The following is a 21,532-nucleotide window of genomic DNA, read 5'->3' as shown; positions in this document are numbered from 1 at the left end:
CAAGGGGAATTCTTTCTCTTCCTCCTCTAAACAGGAAGGGAACTATTTGCAGTCTAAGTCTACCTGGAGACCAAACCAGTCTTGGAACAAGGGTAAACAATCCAAGAAGCCTGCTGTTGATTCCAAAACAGCATGAAGGACAAGCCCCCAATCCAGGACCGGATTTGGTAGGGGGCAGGCTTTCTTTTTTCGTTCAGGCTTGGGTTTGAGACGTTCAGGATCCCTGGGCGGTAGAAATAGTTTCTCAGGGATACAAACTGGAATTCAAGAATTTTCCTCCCAGAGGAAGATTTCTTCTTTCAAGATTATCTGCAAACCAGATAAAAGAGGCATTCTTTCATTGTGTAATAGACCTCTCCTCCCTGGGAGTAATTGTTCCCATTCCAGCACAGGAACAGGGGCAGGGATTTTATTCAAATCTGTTTGTAGTTCCCAAAAAAGAGGGAACCTTCAGACCTATATTAGATCTCAAGTCTAAGCAAGTTTCTCAGAGTTCCATCATTCAAGATGGAAACTATTCGTACCATTTTTCCATTGATCCAGGAGGGTCAATTTATGACGACAGTGGACTTGAAGGATGCATATCATCTTCATGTTCCTATCCACAGAGATAATCACAAATTCCTAAGGTTTGCTTTTCTGGACAAACACTTTCAGTTTGTGGCTCTTCCTTTTGGGCTGGCCACGGCACCCAGAATTTTCACAAAGGTTCTGGGGTCTTTGCTGGCGGTTCTAAGACCACAGGGCATTGCGGTGGGGCCTTATCTGGACGATATTCTGATCCAGGTGCCATCTTGTCAACAAGCAAGGTCCCATACCGACATTGTACTGTCTTTCCTGAGGACTCACTGGTAGAAGGTAAATCTGGAAAAGAGTTCCTTATTACCGAAAGCAAGGGTGACTTTCTTGGGAACTGTAATCAATTTGATATCCACAAGGATTTTTCTGACAGAGGTCAGGAAATCAAAGATTCTAGATACCTGTCGAGCCCTTCAGTCAAATCCTCGGTCGTCAGTGGCACAGTGCATGGAAATAATCGGACTGATGGTGGCGGCAATGGACATCATTCCGTTTGCTCGGTTTCACCTCAGACCTCTGCAGTTATACATGCTCAGGCTGTAGAATGGAGATTATACAGACTTGTCTCCTCGAATAACCCTGGAGCAGGAGACAAGGGATTCACTTCAATGGTGGTTGTCCCTGGAACATCTATCCCAGGGAACATGCTTTTGCAGACCATCTTGTGTGATTGTGACAACAGATGCCAGCCTTCTAGGATGGGGAGCTGTCTGGGGTCCTCTAAAGGCTCAGGGAATGTGGACTCCGGCAGAATCTGTTCTTCCTATAAACATCCTGGAACTGAGAGCGATCTTCGATGCTCTTCTGGCCTGGCCTCAATTGGCTTCGGCCCAGTTCATCAGATTCCAGACGGACGACATAACGACAGTGGCTTACATCAATCATCAAGGAGGAATGAGGAGTTCCTTAGCGATGACCGAGGTAGCCAAAATAATCTGGTGGGCGGAGGCCCATTCTTGTCATCTGTCAGCGATCCTTATCCCAGGGGTGGACAACTGGGAGGCGAACTTTCTGAACAGACAGACTTTTCATCCAGGAGAGTGGGAACTCCATCCGGAAGTATTTTCCAACCTGATTCTCAAATGGGGTCGGCCAGAGCTGGATCTCATGGCATCTCGTCAGAATGCCAAGCTCTCGAGATACGGGTCGAGGTCCAGGGATCCACAGGCAGAACTGATAGATGCTCTGGCGGTTCCTTGGTCCTTCAATCTTGCATACCTATTTCCTCCGTTTACGGTTCTTCCTTGAGTCATTGCCAGAATCAAACAGGAGAGGGCATCAGTGATCCTCATTGCTCCTGCGTGGCCTCGCAGGATTTGGTATGCAGTTCTGGTGGACATGTCATCTCTGCCACCTTGGAGACTTCCGTTGAGGAAGGACCTTCTCATGCAAGGGCCCTTCCTTCACCCAAATCTAGTTTCTCTGAAGCTGACTGCTTGGAGATTGAACGCTTAATCCTATCCAAGCAGGGGTTTTCTGATTCGGTCATAGAGACCATGATCCAGGCTTGTAAACCTGTGACTAGAAAGATTTACCATAAGATATGGCGTAAATATCTTTATTGGTGTGAATCCAAGGGCTACTCATGGAGTAGAGTTAGGATTCCCAGAATTTTGTCCTTTCTCCAAGAAGAATTGGAGAAGGGTTTATCGGCAAGTTACCTAAAGGGTCAGATCTCTGCCTTATCTATTTTGTTACACAAACGTCTGGCGGATGTCCCAGACAGACGTTCAATCTTTTTGTCAGGCTTTGGTTAGAATCAGGCCGGTGTTTAAACCAATTTCTCCTCCATGGAGTCTGAATTTAGTTCTCAAAGTTCTTCAAGTGGTTCCGTTTGAGCCTATGCATTCCTTAGATATCAAGTTATCTTGTTGCCATTTCTTCAGCTCGAAGAGTGTCTGAACTTTCGGCATTACAATACAATTCTCCTTAAGAAAAATAAGTCCAAAAAGTCACCACTTGGAATAAATAAAATTCAAGCTTTATTCAGGAACCAGGTCCAGTATGCATAAAAAGAATATGGAGGTAACATCAAGGGATGATAGGAGAGACGAATAAGTCTTACATGTTTCGGCAAGGTATAGCCGTAATCATAGACATAAATTCATACAGGTGTCACCCTTATTTACACAGGTACAATGTTCCCCATTGGTTAAAACATAACACACCCTACCCCTTACCTCCCTTACTAGAGAACACAGAATATTAACCCTTTAATGCCGACAAAAAAGTGTATATATGACATAATACAGAGTAATAAATGATGCAGGCTCAAATAAAATAGAAAAAGATTATTTACACAGAATGGAATACATAAAAATATGGACAGCAAATTTACATATCAAGACAATTTATAAAATATACATAATGATAATAAAATTCATCAAAAGAGACAAACTTATAACACCTGGATTAAATTATTAGAAAGGTATTATTAGAACTGCAATTGAGATATTAAGAAAAATAAATGAATTTACACAATACCATAGCAAATGCTAATTGACTCATAAATACAGGTACAAATGCTTAGTAGTACCCTATAATGTAATGCTCTAGAAATGAATAAATACCTGATATTATTTTTAAAAATACATATATGTATAAATATATTAAATATCAGTTCACTCTTCAATGAGCAATAAATATACACACAGTTTAAAATCAAGTTTATTACACCCTAGAAAAACTGGTCCAAAAAGTGCAAAGTGAGAATAAAACAGAGGATAAAACCTCTTGCACTCACTCCAGTATTTTACCATAGGGTGCATATAAAAATGAAACAAAGAGTATATATATTAAAGGCACATCACAGGGCTCAACCAGGCTATAAGTAATACTAGGAAACAAACTATTCCCAGAAATTAATGATGTCATTTTCCGAATTAAAACCATGAGGAGTTAGTGTGCGCAGCTTATTTATCCAATACACCTCTTGTCTAGCAAGAATGGACCATTTATCTCCTCCCCTAGGGGGTCTCTGTATGGTCTCTATTGCATTCCATTCAAAACTGCGCACATCACACTCATGTACAGTGATGAAATGTCTGGCTAATTCTGAGCAATCAATTTTGTTCTTGATATAGCCCAGATGTTCACGAATTCTGGTACGGACATCATGGCTAGTCATACCTGTATACTGTAATTTATGGCTAGTACATCCAATCAGTTAAACCACATAGGTGGTCGAACAATTTACACATCCTTTAGTGTTAAATTCTTCTCCAGTAGCATAAGATGAAAAACTGGAACCTACTTTAATAACATCACAAGCCTTACAGTTTTTTCCACATCTATAGGTACCATTATGTCTAAGCCAAGAGCTCTTATTTTGAGGGGTACGAATTTGGCTAGGGGACACCATATTACCTATTGTGAGGTTCCTTTTGTACACAAATCTGCAACCATCACTAACAACATCTTTCAGAGAGTCATCACCATATAATATGGGGAGATGTTTTTTAATGATGTTGCAGATTTGGTAATATTGCATTGAGTATTTGCTTATAAACCATGGTTTTTTATCGTTTAGCCTCTTAGAATGTCTATTATGACTGTTATACTTTAAGAGGTTAGAGCGCTCCATCTTATGGGTCTCCTTCATAGCATCTTCAATGACCTGAGCCGAAAAACCTCTATTCTCAAGTCTCTTACGTAGAGACTGTGCTTCTGACTGAAAGGAAACATCACTTGAACTAATCCTCCTAGTTCTTAAGAATTGTCCCTTGGCAATCCCTAAAAACATGTCTCCTTACCTTATTTTTCATTTAGATAAGGTAGTTTTACGTACTAACCTAGGGTTCCTTCCTAAGGTTGTTTCAAGCAGGAACATTAATCAAGAGATTGTTGTTCCTTCCCTGTGTCCTAGTTCTTCTTCTCAAAAGGAACGTCTTTTGCACAATTTGGACGTGGTCCGTGCTTTGAAATTTTATTTACAAGTGACTAAGGACTTTCGTCAGTCGTCTTCTTTGTTTGTCGTTTTCTCTGGAAAACGTAAGGGTCAGAAAGCTACAGCTACCTCTCTTTCTTTTTGGCTGAAGAGTATCATCCGTTTTGCATATGAGACTGCTGGACAGCAGCCTCCTGAAAGAGTTACGGCTCATTCCACTAGGGCTGTTGCTTTCTCGTGGGCATTCAAAAATGAAGCTTCTGTAGAACAGATTTGCAAGGCTGCAACTTGGTCCTCTCTTCACACTTTTTCTAAATTTTACAAATTCGATACTTTTGCCTCGGCTGAGGCTGTTTTTGGGAGAAAGGTTCTTCAAGCAGTGGTGCCTTCCGTTTAGGTTCCCTGTCTTGTCCCTCCCTTATCATCCGTGTACTTTAGCTTTAGTATTGTATCCCACAAGTAAGGATGAAATCTGTGGACTCATCGTGTCTTTAAAAAGAAAAGAAAATTTATGCTTACCTGATAAATTTATTTCTTTTTAGACACGATGAGTCCACGGCCCGCCCTGTTCTCTGAGACAGGTTATTAATTTTTGTAAACTTCAGACACCTCTGCACCTTGGTTTTCCTTTCTCTTCCTAACTTCGCTCGAATGACTGGAATGGGAGGGAAGGGAGGAGCTATATATAGCAGCTCTGCTGTGGTGCTCTTTGCCTCCTACTGCTAACCAGGAGGTGAAATCCCACAAGTAAAGATGAAATCCATGGACTCATCGTGTCTAAAAAGAAATAAATTTATCAGGTAAGCATACATTTTCTTTTTTTTTACCACAGGATAAGAATAGACCCAAGAGTCATCAGACTTCTAATTTTCGTTCCTTTTGTAACTTCAAGGGACAGAGATCTTCCTTGTCTTCTAAATCTGAGCAAGCCAAGACTTCTTGGAGAGCTAGCCAGCCAGCCCTGGAACAAGGGTAAGCAATCCAGAAAGCCTTCCGCTGAGGCTAAGTCAGCATGAAGGGGCTGCCCCCGATCCAGTTCTGGATCAGGTAGGGGGCAGGCTTTCCTTTTTTCAGCAGGCTTGGATTTGCAACCTTCCAGATCCTTGGGCAGTGGATGTAGTCTCCCAGGGAAACAGGATAGGATTCAAGTATTGTCCCTCCAGGGACAGATTCCTATTATCAAGATTATCTGTAAACCAGGTAAAGGGAGAGACCTTCTTAGACTGCATAAGGGATTTGTCCTCTCTGGGAGTGATTATCCCAGTTCTTCTAGCAGAACAGGGTCAGGGATTTTATTGAAATCTTTTTGTAGTTCCCAAAAAGGAAGGGAACTTTTCGACCCATTCTAGACTTAAATTCTCTCAACAAGTTTCTCAAGGTCCCGTCCTTCAAAATAGAGACTATTCGTTCTATTCTCCCTCTAGTTCAGGAGGGTCAGTTTATGACCACTATAAACCTAAAGGATGCATATCGTCATGTGCCTATCCACAGGGAACAAGTTCCTGAGGTTCACTTTTTTGGATCAACATTTCCAATTTGTAGCCCTGCCTTTCGGCCTCACCATTGCTCGTCAAATCTTTACGAAGGTTCTAGGGGCTCTTTTGGCTGTGGCTAGATCTCTAGGAATTGCGGTGGCTCCTTACCTGGACGATATCTTGGTCCAGATGCCATCTTTCAGTTAGCAAGATCCAATACAGATTCTCTGTTAGCTATTCTCCGCTCTCACGGGTGGAAGGTGAATCTAGGGAAAAGTTCCTTGGTGCCAAGTATTAGGGTATGTTTGCTGGGGAGAATCATAGACTCAGTATCAATGAAGATTTTTTTGACGGAGGTCAGAAAATTCAAGTTTCTGGAGACATGTCTTCAGTCCTCTGTTCGTCCATCGTGGCTGTATGCATGGAAGTAATTGGTCTCATGGTGGCATCCATGGACATTATTCAGTTTGCTTGCTTCAAATCAAATCGGAGACCTCTACAGTTAGGTATGCTCAATCAATGGAACGGAGACCACTCAGATCTCTCTCACAGGATAGTTTTAGACTCTCAGACAAGGATGTCTCTGTCTTGGCGGATCTCCCAGGACCATTTGTCTCAGGGCACTTGTTTCCTGAGACCTTCTTGAGAGATTGTGACCACGGATGCCAGCCTGTTAGGCTGGGGAGCAGTTTGGGGGTCCCTAACAGCTCAGGGACTTTGGACTCAGGAGGAGTCTGCTCTCTCTATAAATATCCTAGAACTTGGCCTCAACTGAGTTTAGTCCGGTTTATCAGATTTTAATCCGACAACAGCACTTCGGTGGTGTATATCAACCACCAAGGAGGAACTCAGAGCTTGTTAGCTATGAAGGAGGTGACTCGCATTCTTCAGTGGGCAGAGTCTCATAATTGTCATCTCTCTGCCATTCATATCCCAGGAGTGGACAACTGGGAAGCGGATTATCTGAGCAGGCAGACGTTTCATCCAGGGGAATGGCCTTTCCATCCTTAAGTTTTCTCGATGTTAACCCTCAAGTGGGGAGTTCCGGAGATGGATCTGATGGAATCTCATCTAAATACCAAGCTTCCAAGATACGGAGCAAGATCAGGAGATCCTCAAGCAGCTCTGGTAGAAGCCATGGCAGTGCCATGGGATTTCTGTCTGATTTATCTGTTTTCTCAGTTTGCCCTCCTTCCTCAGGTGATAGCTCGTATCAAACAGGAGCAGGATTCTGTGATTCTAATACCTCCAGCGTGGTTTTGAAGAACTTGGTTTGCGGACCTAGTGAGGATGTCGTCATTTCCCCCATGGAAATTGCCTCTGAGGAAGGATCTTCTACTTCAGGGTCCCTTCCTCCATCTGAGCTTAGTCTCTCTGAAGCGGACTGCTTGGAGATTTAATGCTTATTCTTGCCCAGACAAGGTTTTTCTGTGAAAGTTATTGAGACTATGATTCAGGCTCGTAAGCCTGTTACTCGCAAGATTTAATATAAGGTATGGCATTAATACCTTCATTGGTACGGATCTAGGGTTTTTTCTTGGAGTCAGGTGAGAATTCCCTGTATTCTGTCCTTTCTTCAGGAGGGCCTGGAGAAGGGTTTATCAGTCAGTACCCTGAAGGGTCAGATTTTGGCTCATTCAGGCTTTGGTTAGAATCAGGCCTGTGTTTAGGTCTATTACTCCTCCTTGGAGTTTTAATCTGGTTCTTAAAGTTCTGCAGCAGGTTCCATTTGAGCCTTGTTGATATCAAGTTATTGTCCTTGAAGGTTTTGTTTCTGCTCGCAATCTCCTCTGCCCGTAGAGTTTTGGTGCTTTTGGCTCTACAGTGTAATTCTCCTTATCTTATTCTTCATGCGTATAAGGTGGTTCTCTTTACTAAGTTAGGATTTCTACCTAAGCTGGTCTAGCAACGCAATATTAATCAAGAAATTATTGTTCCTTCATTTTGTCCTAATCCTTCCTCTAAGAAGGAGCGGTTATTGCACAATTTGGATGTTGTGCATGCTTTAAGGTTCTATTTACAGGCTCTGAGAGATTTTCGTCAATCTTCTGCTCTTTTTGTTGTCTTTTCTAGTAAACTGAGAGGTCAGAACGCCACTTCTTCTACTCTCTCCTTCTGGTTGAGAAGTGTTTTTGGATTGGCTTATGAGACAACTAGACAGCAGCCTCCAGAGAAAATTACGGCTCACTCCACTAGGGCTGTCGCTTCCTCTTGAGCCTTAAAAAATTATGCTTCTATGGAACAGATTTGCAAAACGCCTACTTAATCATCATTGCATACTTTTTTCAAATTTTATAAATTTTATGTTTTTGCCTCAGCTGAGGCTTCTTTTGGGAGGAAAGTTCTTCAAGCGGTGGTACCTTCTGTTTAGGTTCACCTGTCTTGGGTATCCCTCCCTTCCATTCTGTGGACTAGCTTTGGTATTGGTTCCCACTAGTAATTTAATGTATTTGTGGACTCTCCGTGCCATTGTAAAGAAAACATAATTTATACTTACCTGATAAATTATTTTCTGTCCTGGCATGGAGAGTCCACGACCCGCCCTTATTGTTAAGACAACTTTTTGTCTTTTTTTTTCTTTTTCTAAACCACAGGCACCTCTATACCCTTTGTGTCCTCTTCTCTTTCCATAATTCCTTGGCTGAATGACTGGGGATTGTGGGTAATGGGAGGATACTTGAAGCTTTGCTGGGGTGTTCTTTGCCTCCACCTGGTGGCCAGGAGTTGAATTCCCACTAGTAATTGAATGGATTTGTGGACTCTCCATTCCAGGAAAGAAAAGAATTTATCAGGTAAGTATAAATTATGTTTCTCTTGTAAGGTGTATCCAGTCCACGGATCATCCATTACTTGTGGGATATTCTCATTCCCAACAGGAAGTTGCAAGAGGACACCCACAGCAGAGCTGTAATATAGCTCCTCCCCTAACTGTCATAGCCAGTCATTCTCTTGCAACTCTCAACAAGCAAGGACGTTGTAGGAGAGAGTGGTTAAATATAGCTAGTTTATTTTCTTCAATCAAAAGTTTGTTATTTTTAAATAGTACCGGAGTTGTGCTATTTTATCTCAGGCAGTAAATAGAAGAAGAATCTGCCTGAGGTTTCTATGATCTTAGCAGGTTGTAACTAAGATCCATTGCTATTCTCACATATGTCTGAGGGGATTACACAGATGAGGTAACTTCAGCGAGAGAATGGCGTGCAGTTTATTCTGCTCTCAGGTATGTGCAGTTATAATTTTTTTCTAGAGATGGAAAACACTAGAAAATGCTGCTGATACCAGATTAATGTAAGTTAAGCCTGAATACAGTGATTTAATAACGACTGGTATCATGCTTACTCCCAGGGGTAATACCCTTATGATATTTACAATATAAAACGTTTGCTGGCATGTTTAATCGTTTTTATATATGCTTTGGTGATAAAACTTTATTGGGGCCTAGTTTTTTCCACATGGCTGGCTTAAATTTTGACTAGAAACAATTTCCACTGTTGTAGTATAAAAGTTACAGTTGGTGCAGTTAAAAATTACAAACTGTGACATCCAGCTTCCCTCAAAGGCCCTCTGAATGCTATAGGACATATCTAAAGGGCCCAAAGGCTTTCAAAAGTCGTTTATTGGGGAAGGTAGGGCCACAGCTTGCTGTGGCAGTTGGTTGTGACTGTTAAAAAACGTCTATTTCGGTTTTTTGATCCGTTTTTTGAACTAAGGGGTTAATCATCCATTTGCAAGTGGGTGCAATGCTCTGTTAGCCTATTATACACACTGTAAAAATTTTGTTTGATTTACTGCATTTTTTCACTGTTTTTCAAATTCTGACAAAATTTGTTTCTCTTAAAGGCACAGTACCGTTTTTTATATTTGCATGTTAACTTGATTTAAAGTGTTTTCCAAGCTTGATAGTCTCATTGCTATTCTGTATAAACATGTCTGACATAGAAGAAACTCCTTGTTTATTATGTTTAAAAGCCATGGTGGAACCCCCTCTTAGAATGTGTACCAAATGTACTGATTTCATTTTATGCAATAAAGATCATTTTCTGTTTTTAAAAAATGTATCACCAGAGGAATCTGACGAGGGTGAAGTTATGCCGACTAACTTTCCCCACGTGTCAGACCCTTTGACTCCCGCTTAAGGGACTCACGCTCAAATGGCGCCAAGTACATCTAGGGCGCCCATAGCGTTTACTTTACAAGACATGGCGGCAGTCATGGATAATACACTGTCAGCGGTATTAGCCAGACTACCTGAACTTAGAGGTAAGCTAGATAGCTCTGGGGTGAGACAAAATGCAGAGCATACTGACGCTTTAAGAACCATGTCTGATACTGCCTCACAATATGCAGAAGCTGAGGAAAGAGAGCTTCAGTCAGTGGGTGGTGTTAATGACTCAGGAAAGATACCTGATTCTAATATTTCTACATTTAAATTTAAGCTTGAACACCTCTGCGTGTTTCTTAGGGAGGTTTTAGCTGCTCTGAATGACTGTGATACCATTGCAGTGCCAGATAAATTGTGTAGACTGGATAAATACTTTGCAGTGCCGGTGTGTACTGATGTTTTTCCAAATACCTAAAAGGTTTACAGAAATTATTAATAAGGAATGGGATAGACCAGGTGTGCCGTTCTCTTCCCCTCCTATTTTTAGAAAAATGTTTCCAATAGACGCCACCACATGGGACTTATGGCAGACAGTCCCTAAGGTGGAAGGAGCAGTTTCTACTCTAGTAAAGCGTACTACTATCCCTGTCGAGGACAGTTGTGTTTTTTTTTTTTAGATCCAATGGATAAAAAAATTAGAGGTTACCTTAAGAAAATATTTATTCAACAAGGTTTTATCCTACAGCCCCTTGCATGCATTGCCCCTGTCACTGCTGCTGCGGCGTACTGGTTTGAGTCTCTGGAAGAGGCTTTACAGGTAGCGACTCCATTGGATGACATACTTGGCAAACTTAGAGCACTTAAGCTAGCCAATTCTTTTATTCTGATGCCATTGTTCATTTGACTAAACTAACGGCTAAGAATTCTGGTTTTGCTATACAGGCGCGCAGAGCGCTATGGCTTAGATCATGGTCAGCTGACGTGACTTCAAAATCTAAGCTACTTAACATTCCCTTCAAGGGGCAGACCCTATTCGGGCCTGGTTTGAAGGAGATTATTGCTGATATCACTGGAGGAAAAGGTCATGCCCTTCCTCAGGACAGGTCCAAATCTAGGGCCAAACAGTCTAATTTTCGTGCCTTTCAAAACTTCAAGGCAGGTGCGGCATCAACTTCCTCTAATAATAAACAAGAGGGAACTTTTGCTCAATCCAAGACTGTCTGGAGACCAAACCTGAAATGGAAAAAAGGTAAGCAGGTAAAAAAAGCCTGCTGCTGCCTCTAAGACAGCATGAAGGAACGGCCCCCTATCCGGGAACGGATCTAGTAGTGGGCAGACTTTCACTCTTTGCCCAGGCGTGGGCAAGAGATGTTCAGGATCCCTGGGCATTGGAAATTATATCCCAGGGATATCTTCTGGACTTCAAAGCTTCCCCCCCAAAAGGGAGATTTCACCTTTCACAATTATCTGCACACCAGATAAAGAGAGAGGCATTCTTACACTGTGTACGAGTCCTCCTAGTTATGGGAGTGATCCATCCAGTTCCAAAGGAGGAACAGGGACAGGGTTTTTACTCAAATCTGTTTGTGGTTCCCAAAAAAGAGGGAACCTTCATACCAATTTTGGATCTAAAGATCTTAAACAAATTCCTCAAAGTTCCGTCGTTCAAGATGGAAACTATTCGTACCATCCTACCACTGATCCAGGAGGGTCAATATATGAATACAGTGGATCTAAAGGATGCTTATCTTCACATTCCGATACACAAAGATCATCATCGGTTTCTCAGGTTTGCCTTTTAAGACAGGCATTACCAGTTGTAGCTCTTCCCTTGGGATTAGCTACAGCCCCAAGAATCTTTACAAAGGTTCTAGGGTCACTTATGGCGGTCCTAAGGCCGCGGGGCATAGCAGTAGCCCCTTATTTAGACGACATCCTGATACAGGCGTCAAACTTCCAAATTGCCAAGTCTCATACGGAAGTAGTAATGGCATTTCTGTGGTCGCATGGGTGGAAAGTGAACGAGGAAAAGAGTTCTCTATCCCCACTCACAAGAGTTTCCTTTCTAGGGACTCTGAAAGATTCTGTAGAAATGAAAATTCACCTGACGGAGTCCAGGTTATCAAAGCTTCTAAATTCCTGCCGGGTTCTTCATTCCATTCCGCGCCCTTCGGTGGCTCAGTGCATGGAAGTAATCGGCTTAATGGTAGCGGCAATGGACATAGTGCCGTTTGCACGCTTACATCTCAGACCGCTGCAACTATGCATGCTCAGTCAGTGGAGCGGGGATTACACAGATTTGTCCCCTCAACTGAATCTGGACCAAGAGACCAGGGATTCTCTTCTCTGGTTGCTATCTCGGGTCCATCTGTCCAAAGATATGACCTTTCGCAGGCCAGATTGGACAATTGTTACGACAGATGCCAGCCTTCTAGGTTGGGGTGCAGTCTGGAACTCCCTGAAGGCTCAGGGATCGTGGACTCAGGAGGAGTCTCTCCTTCCATTAAATATTCTGGAACTAAGAGCGATATTCAAGGCTCTTCAGGCTTGGCCTCAGTTAACAACTCTGAGGTTCATCAGATTTCAGTCGGACAACATCACGACTGTAGCTTACATCAACCATCAAGGGGGAACGAGAAGTTCCCTAGAGATGTTAGAAGTTTAAAAAATAATTCGCTGGGCAGAGATTCACTCTTGCCACCTATCAGCTATCCATATCCCAGGTGTAGAGCACTGGGAGGCGGATTTTCTAAGTCGTCAGACTTTTCATCCGGGAGAGTGGGAACTCCATCCGGAGGCATTTGCACAACTGATTCATCGTTGGGGCAAACCAGAACTGGATCTCATGGCGTCTTGCCAGAACGCCAAGCTTCCGTGTTACGGATCCAGGTCCAGGGATCCCAAGGCGACACTGATAGATGCTCTAGCAGCGCCCTGGTCTTTCAACCTGGCTTATGTGTTTCCACCGTTTCCTCTGCTCCCTCGACTGATTGCCAAGATCAAGCAGGAGAGAGCATCGGTGATTCTGATAGCACCTGCGTGGCCACGCAGGACCTGGTATGCAGATCTAGTGGACATGTCATCCTTTCCACCATGGTCTCTGCCTCTGAAACAGGACCTTCTACTTCAGGGTCCTTTCAACCATCCAAATCTAATTTCTCTGAGGCTGACTGCCTGGAGATTGAACGCTTGATTTTATCAAAGCGTGGCTTCTCCGAGTCAGTTATTGATACCTTAAGACAGGCACGAAAGCCTGTCACCAGGAAAATTTACCATAAGGTATGGCATAGATATCTTTATTGGTGTGAATCCAAGGGTTACTCATGGAGTAAGGTCAGGATTGCTAGGATATTATCTTTTCTCCAAGAAGGTTTGGAAAAAGGATTGTCAGCTAGGTAAGCGTCTGGCAGATGTTCCAGACGTTCAGGCATTTTGTCAGGCTTTAGTTAGAATCAAGCCTGTGTTTAAACCTGTTGCTCCACCATGGAGCTTAAACTTGGTTCTTAAGGTTCTTCAAGGAGTTCCGTTTGAACCTCTTCATTCCATAGATATCAAGCTTTTATCTTGGAAAGTTCTTTTTTTGGTAGCTATTTCCTCGGCTCGTAGAGTCTCTGAGCTATCTGCCTTACAATGTGATTCTCCTTATCTGATTTTTCATACGGATAAGGTAGTCCTGCGTACCAAACCTGGGTTCTTACCTAAGGTGGTATCTAACAAGAATATCAATCAAGAGATTGTTGTTCCATCCTTGTGTTACACAATTTGGACCCGGTCCGTGCTTTAAAGTTTTACTTACAAGCTACTAAAGATTTTCGTCAAACATCTGCTTTGTTTGTTGTCTACTCTGGACAAAGGAGAGGTCAAAAGGCTTCGGCAACCTCTCTTTCTTTTTGACTAAGAAGCTTAATCCGCTTAGCCTATGAGACTGCTGGACAGCAACCTCCTGAAAGGATTACAGCTCATTCCACTAGAGCTGTGGCTTCCACTTGGGCCTTTAAAAATGAGGCTTCTTTTGATCAGATTTGCAAGGCGACGACTTGGTCTTCGCTTCATATTTTTTCAAAATTTTACAAATTTGATACTTTTGCTTCTTCGGAGGCTATATTTGGGGGAGAGGTTTTACGGGCAGTGGTTCCTTCCATTTAAGTTCCTGCCTTGTCCCTCCCTTCATCCGTGTACTTTAGCTTTGGTATTGGTATCCCACAAGTAATGGATGATCCGTGGACTGGATACACCTTACAAGAGAAAACACAATTTATGCTTACCTGATAAATTTATTTCTCTTGTGGTGTATCCAGTCCACGGCCCGCCCTGTCATTTTAAGGCAGGTAATTTTTAAATTTAAACTACAGTAACCACTGCACCCTATGGTTCCTCCTTTCTCGGCTTGTTTTCGGTCGAATGACTGGCTATGACAGTTAGGGGAGGAGCTATATTACAGCTCTGCTGTGGGTGTCCTCTTGCAACTTCCTGTTGGGAATGAGAATATCCCACAAGTAATGGATGATCCGTGGACTGGATACACCACAAGAGAAATAAATTTATCAGGTAAGCATAAATTGTGTTTTTTTATTAGCTTGCCCATTTAAAGGGACACTCAAGTCAAAATTAAACTTTCATGATTCAGATAGAGCATGCATTTTTAAACAACTTTCCAATTTACTTCCATTAATAAAATGTACACAATATTTTTATATTTACACTTTTTGAATCACCAGCTCCTACCGAGCATGTGAAAGAATTTACAGAATATAAGTATATGCATTTGTGATTGGCTGATGGCTTTCACATGGTACGGGGGGAGTTGAAATAGACATAACTTTCAAATTTGTCAGAAAAAAAAAATCTACTACTCATCTGAAGTTCAGACTAAGTACTATTGCATTGTCATTTTATCATGCATTTGTTGATTATGCAAATTTACTGTATTTACTGTCCCTTTATGCTGCTGATTGACAGTGTATTTCCCTAACAACCAAAAATAAAGATATATCTTCTCTTCTAAGTATATATAAACAATGTACAGGTCGATATTCGAGATGTGCATTTGTTTTCAAACAAATGCACATTCGTCACGTAAATCCAAATGAATGCACCAATGAAAATAAAGAAAACTAATAAATACTGTCGAAAATTAAAATCGTCCGTATTCATTCATTTCCTTTATTATTTTATTTGTAAGCGCTTAATACTTAGCTTAAAGTGCTCGCCATGCTCTGGAGAGCACGTTAAGGTAAATATTTTAGCTCAAAGTGAACTTCTCACCTGTAGCTTTTAAACATTTACATTCCCTTTTAATAAAAATTAATGTAAATGTTTAATGAAAATTTAATTTTAGTTTAGTTTTAAACTAAACGAAAACCGAATAGTGCGGACAATAAATATTCGGGAAAACAAATTTCCCGGAATTTCCGAAACTAAATTTTCTTCCGAAACTAATTTTTTTTCCCCCTGCACATCTCTAGTAGATATGGAAAACAAGACAATGTGTTAAAGGGACATGGAATAAAATAATAAACTTTCATGAAAAAGTTAGAGTGAACGCTTTTACAAAAATGTTACAATTCTCTTTTATTATCAAACCAACCTCTCTTTCATGAGGGCACACTGAGGCAGGCTTAGGAGCATGCACGTCTTGGACACAATATAATTGGCTTTAACTGATAACCACTGCAAATAGATGCATTTTTTACTAACTGTATGGCTGTGGCTAGCCTTGTTGTCTGCTGACTAAAGCCCAGATTGGCTGCTCCAAATAAGGCAATTGGTGGGGGGAGTTTGGTTATTGAGAAATAATTGCAAAAGAAAGGATAGTAATTTGTTTTAAAATGTTAAGACTTGGTTGATATGTTATTATATAGCAACACATGAGGAATGTCTTGTAATTACAAGGTGTTTACTATCTCTTTAAAAGTGATTTCCATGTCTCCTTTATTAACTGAGGCAAATGTTCCAAAACCTGAAGCAATTAATCAAGCCTACTTTATATTTCTATTCCCTTTTTCCCACAGATCATTGCAGCCCAGGAGGAGATGCTGAAAAAGGAGAGAGAGTTGGAAGAAGCCCGGAAAAAACTTGCTCAGATCCGCCAACAGCAATACAAATTTTTACCATCTGCCCTAAGAGAAGAGGAAAGCTAGTAATCCTGGTGTCTGCTTGACCCAAAAGCAAACCACTCTGAAGCATCTGAGGAAAGAAAAACTATCTTAAAAAAAACTCTCCCTGCTGCTTGTTGGATTAAAAAAGACAATTAGAAAGTTGGAGAGTATTCTCTCCTGAGTCTAGCAGTATTACGTCCCAAACTGGAACTGTGTATACAAGTACAAATATATATATATATATATATAAAAGATATACACACCCACAGGAGCTGCGGCGGGACTCTTACGCAGAGACAGTTCCACACGTAAATAAATAAAGTTGTTGTTTTAAGAATCTCTTCCCTCAATTTAACCCACTCACTGTTGTCACTCTGGTATTAAACAAAAAAAAAATAAGAGGGAGGAGATTGCATTTCAAACACATTTTCTATGTATTTTTCCTTTAAATTTGACTTGTTCACTGGAACAGTTATGTACCCTAAAATATTCTATATAAAGCCTCTTGGGAATAAAAGGCACTTGTAAAGAAGCGTCAGTGTTCCTCAGTGATTATTGCTCTCGGAGTCGGCAGGAGGTGACGTTTCCGTCCATATTTGTAGCATGATTCTGAGCAATTATCAAACAGCCGTGAGGTAAATGCTGAAGGTACTTAAAACAGGGTATCCAGGATCCACACTGATTCTTTACTTTTATATATGTAGAAAATCTTACACAATATTATATTGCAGTATTAAATACACTTCTATTGTATAAAGTACAAATTTCTCTCTAAATTGTTTCATTTTCTATTCTCAGTCCTAATGGTATCCACACAACCAAGCAATAGGGCACCAATAAAGTGCTTTTTCTCTCAGTAATGTCATTTTATTTTTACATTTGCAGGTGTTTGTAACACAAGAATGTTCTTGTTACTAAGTTCTGCTATGTTCTTTACATGGATACAGAATATAATGTGCATCATATGCTAAATCAGTAACAAGTGTAGCATTGAAATTAAAGGGACACGGCATGCCAAACTTTTTCTCTTATGATTTAGATAGAGAATACATTTTATAAATGCTTCATTTTACTTCTATCACCTAATATTGCAATAATTAACAATGATGGTGAAACGTGCATGCAATGCTTCAGCATATGTTAGCTTTGTAATATATATTGTATTCATTTTTGTGGGGTTTTTTTGGAGTAGGCATCAACTTTAATTGTAATTAAAATACAGTGAAGGTGAAAGACGTTATCATAGAGTAGGAGTATATTCTTATTTAGCAGTATAGAACAACATATTTGCATGTAGTAATAAAGTTTTGTAAATGATCTTCAATAGTTAATTGAACCAATGCAATAAAAAATATGCATGCAGGAAAAATACTCCAATTTTAAATTACATTTTTCTTTGTGCCAACCAGAGAGGATGTTTCCTAATGATGTTAGTTAATAAAAAAGAGAAAATCCCTGTAATAAATAAACAGGCTTGTGGGGGCTTGGCTTTATTAACCAGTGAGAATTGAAGGGAAATTAAACTGTTGGGCACAACTGCAATAGACTGGTTCCTACTACTTATGTTGTTTTTCCTTCTGTGCCTGCCTCATTAAAGCTATGCCGCCTCATACGGATAGCTGCCATCATGGAGCACACATATTCCCATCTGCTTGGGGTTAGCATGCATGATAGAGAGGGCTCAATTATGACCCTATTCACCCGGCTTCTTTTATGGCGGGCAACAATCCGCTGCCTTCATTTTCCATTGCACACGAGCACTTGTGTGCAATGCTGTCCCCTGCCTGTGCACAGCCAATAATGTGCGGGCAGGTGGTGTCAATTTCCATGTCAGAAAAAAACCTGAGAGATTTAAATTCTCTACCTAAAAGGTGGAGTGCAGGGCATTGAAACAGCGGTCTGCTTACCTCTGCTTGATAAATCCTGACTGCTGGTTCGCTTGTGGGAGAGAGAGGCTTTATAAATCAGTTTTCAAGTTACATAAAAAAAAAATATTGATATATATATATACGAGTTGTGAAGCCCGTGTACACGGGCCATTTTCTTTATTGCAGTGGTCCTACCCGTGTTTCCGCCATGCCTGCACCCCTGTCTGACAACGCCCCAGCACACCAACTTCTGCCCGGCTATGCCCCCACTGTGTGCGCAACTGATGGCGATGGACGCGTTACAATGCGTTTATAGTGTAGCTATATATATATATATATATATATATATATATATATATATATATAAATGTGTGTGTGTGTATATGTATATTTTCTTTATTCTTTAGTAAAATGATGATGGTCCACAGTCCTCCATAACATATGGGATATATTTCCAGCCAATAGGAGGAGGTCAATAACCCATAACAGAACTTAAAATATTGTTCTTGACCTCATTAGGAGAAGGTTGAGAATAGAGGTGTTTCCTGCTACTTGCTTATGGATTTAAATTTGGCAGCTCAGACCATAGGAATACCCTTTTATGGCGCAGTAATTCCCATGGGACTTCAGTGATAACTACTCTCAGGCATCACAGGGATTTGTCCTTAGCCGCCCCCTGAGGGACACAGGTATTTCCTACTGCAATCCTCTATGGTACCCATACCTGCACTGCATGGGCCCTCTACTGGATACTGCTGTAGCTGCATTGACAATGATTTGACAAACCTGGTAAGCCAGTGGAGGAGTGCTGCTTAAGGTAAGGCTATTTGTAAGTACTCTGACACAGGTACAGCATCGCCAGGGAACCTAGATTGCTCTCCTCATGACAGCCTTTTTTTCAGAGACATAGCCAGGTAACACTGTTGCCCATCACAGCCAGCTGGCAGCTCTGGGGCCCAACTGCTAACTGCACTGTTCAAAAGAGGTCACTCCGGTTAGGCAGGGGAGCATGTTTTTATGAGGGAAAATAATTTATTATGCCTGTTGCACATTATAGAATTTTATTATTCTCAAAATGGCTTCTCTGAGGCACTGGCTTCTCTCCCAGTGGTAGCCCCACCCCCTCAGCTTTCCTAATGATTCAGGAGCTGTTAGCAGGTAGAAGTTTTGGGGCAGTAATTTCTTAATGAGTAATTCATTTTTTCTATGCACTTCCCCTTGCAGGAGCGGCTAGGGGGTTACTTGGGCTAGAGTCTGGGAGCATGTAAAAATGTCAAAGTGATTATTGAGCTTAGTGTAGAGCGTTCAATTTTATTGTTTATATGTATGTCTGGTGTCTTTATATACTCTGCCATTACACACTATGGAACAAAATGAATATGTCCCCGCTAATATCAATGTACATACATTATTACATTATGTTTTGCAAGTCTGTTCCACTATGTTAGTTCAATGAGAGCTATTTACTTCAAATTGTGCGTGCAATTTAGCTGCAGCCTTTTACTTTCTCTAAGGAATTATGTACTGTCTATGTTGCTCAGGACCTACTCACTTTACCTACTGAGTATAAGCATAATTAGCAAGGCTATGGCAGCATATTTCATGGCTATTATTATTGAGTGTTATACTCTTATTAAACACTTCTGATAAAGCACTACATGCTGTACATACACAGAGGGGTAATCACTTATTCCTAAGGATTCAGATTTGATAACATCCTCCATGCAGGTGTTTTTGTAAAGACCTTTAGTCAGCTGTACACCTCAGCACATATGTATGTGATCTACAGTGTACCCAATTTACTATAATATGTGCAATTATTTATTGTACTGAACATAATGACATATGGTGCCATTATCATTTATTATAAATATCTGTGATAGCAATACTTCTTTATAAGTCAATAAAGCATTTTACTTTCATACTTGCCAGGGGATGGAAACAGTATACATTTTATATACTGTTGTACATTTTATCTTTATCAGTTTATTCCATTATAATACAAAATAGATTTTTTTTTCTAATTTCATTAAATTCTTAAGGACATTTGGGCATTAATGATAGAAATCATGTTTTCTTTAATATTCATGTGATCACTTTAAGGATAACTGAAACCATTCTAAATTAGTATATATGGAAACATATATACTAAATCTACAGAAAAGCATTATGTAAGACATGGACTAGATTACAAGTGGAGTGCTAAATTATCACTCGTCCGCAAACAGGCAAATATGCCCATTTGCGGGTGCGCAATAATTAATCGGCCATTAAAAAGTGTCTGGTTATTGCTACCGCGAGCTCGCGGTAGCACTTAGCATTTTTAAAATTAAACAGAGATCAGAGAGCCCAGTATTTTGGGGCTAAAGTTGGTGGGAGTGAGGTGTTAGAAAACAAACGGTACTGAAAAGTGCCTTTACATTGCGGGCTATGGGAACTGTGTACTCCCTGTAAATATGTATGTATAGCAAGTACTATATATTTTATATTAGCACTCTATAAGCCTTTTAGGTTATTGTTTTTATATATATATGTATGTATGTGTGTGTGTATATATATATATATATATATATATATATGTATGTATGCTCCTGAAAAAACGAATGCACTCTCAGGTCTTTGAAAAGTGAAGAAAAAACAATCTCTTTAATGTATGTATGTGTATATATATATATATATATATATATATATGTGTGTATATATATATATATATATATATATGACTTTGGGATAGTTATATATGTTTTAGGTTACTTCCCCTTTAAAAAACTTTTCTATGTAATTATGCTTTTTGTTTTCACCCACGTACATTTTTTATGCTTACCGGCATTTTGCGTACATATATTTTTAAATATATGAACGTTTTAGTGCGCATGTACATTTTTTTGACAGAAGGCGGCTTTCAGGCCTTCGTGTGTCATAGTCATATTGTATGTTTTTTGGCATGTTTTTTTCTTTATATGATGTGCACTTCCTCTCATAAGTGTGCTATCTAGATTCCAGAATGGGTGTTACAACATCTCTGCTTTAAAGGGACAGCCTACTCCAGATATTTTATTGTTTAAAAAGATAAATAATCCCTTTACTACCTATTCCCCAGTTTTGCATAACAAACACTTATATTAGTATACTTTTTACCTCTGTGCTTACCTTGTATCTAAGCCTCTGTAGATTGCCCCCTTATTTAATTTCTTTTGACAGAACTGCATTTGTCAGGGTATCTGTGAATGTCAGTAGATAATACATATATATATATATGTATTATTATGTGTGTGATGTGAGGGTCCCAGATTGCAGTGCTCATAGAAGGGAGGAAACATAAACAGGAAACAATTTATGGTGCAGTATGAAAATACTAGTAAATAGTAAACAAAATAGACTGGCGAACCAGTCTTGGGAGCGTGGTGTCTGTATGAATTTTAGCAAAATATATGTATTGCTAATGGTACTATTGTAGCCGGAGTAGTTCATAAATCACAAAAGTTAATAGAAGCCATAATGCAGGGGTCCGCTCTGCGTGTTTG

The 21,532-nt window shown here is 40.4% G+C and overlaps 1 protein-coding gene across 2 annotated transcripts in view; it reads left to right on the top strand.

Moving 5' to 3' along the window:
* Positions 1-16,996, top strand: part of TLN2 (talin 2) — a 637,355-nt gene extending 620,359 nt beyond the window's left edge. For both annotated transcript variants that reach the window (XM_053717305.1, XM_053717304.1), the window contains one exon: positions 16,054-16,996. In XM_053717305.1, coding sequence (XP_053573280.1) covers positions 16,054-16,182 — 129 coding nt within the window. In that variant the 3' untranslated portion in view covers positions 16,183-16,996. The remainder of the gene's footprint in view (positions 1-16,053) is intronic.
* Positions 16,997-21,532: the final 4,536 nt, after the last annotated feature.

This window comes from Bombina bombina, chromosome 6 (genome assembly GCF_027579735.1).
Source record: "Bombina bombina isolate aBomBom1 chromosome 6, aBomBom1.pri, whole genome shotgun sequence".
NCBI lineage: Eukaryota > Metazoa > Chordata > Amphibia > Anura > Bombinatoridae > Bombina > Bombina bombina.
Note: the sequence above shows the minus strand (reverse complement) of the source record. Positions and strands in the feature narration are given on the sequence as shown.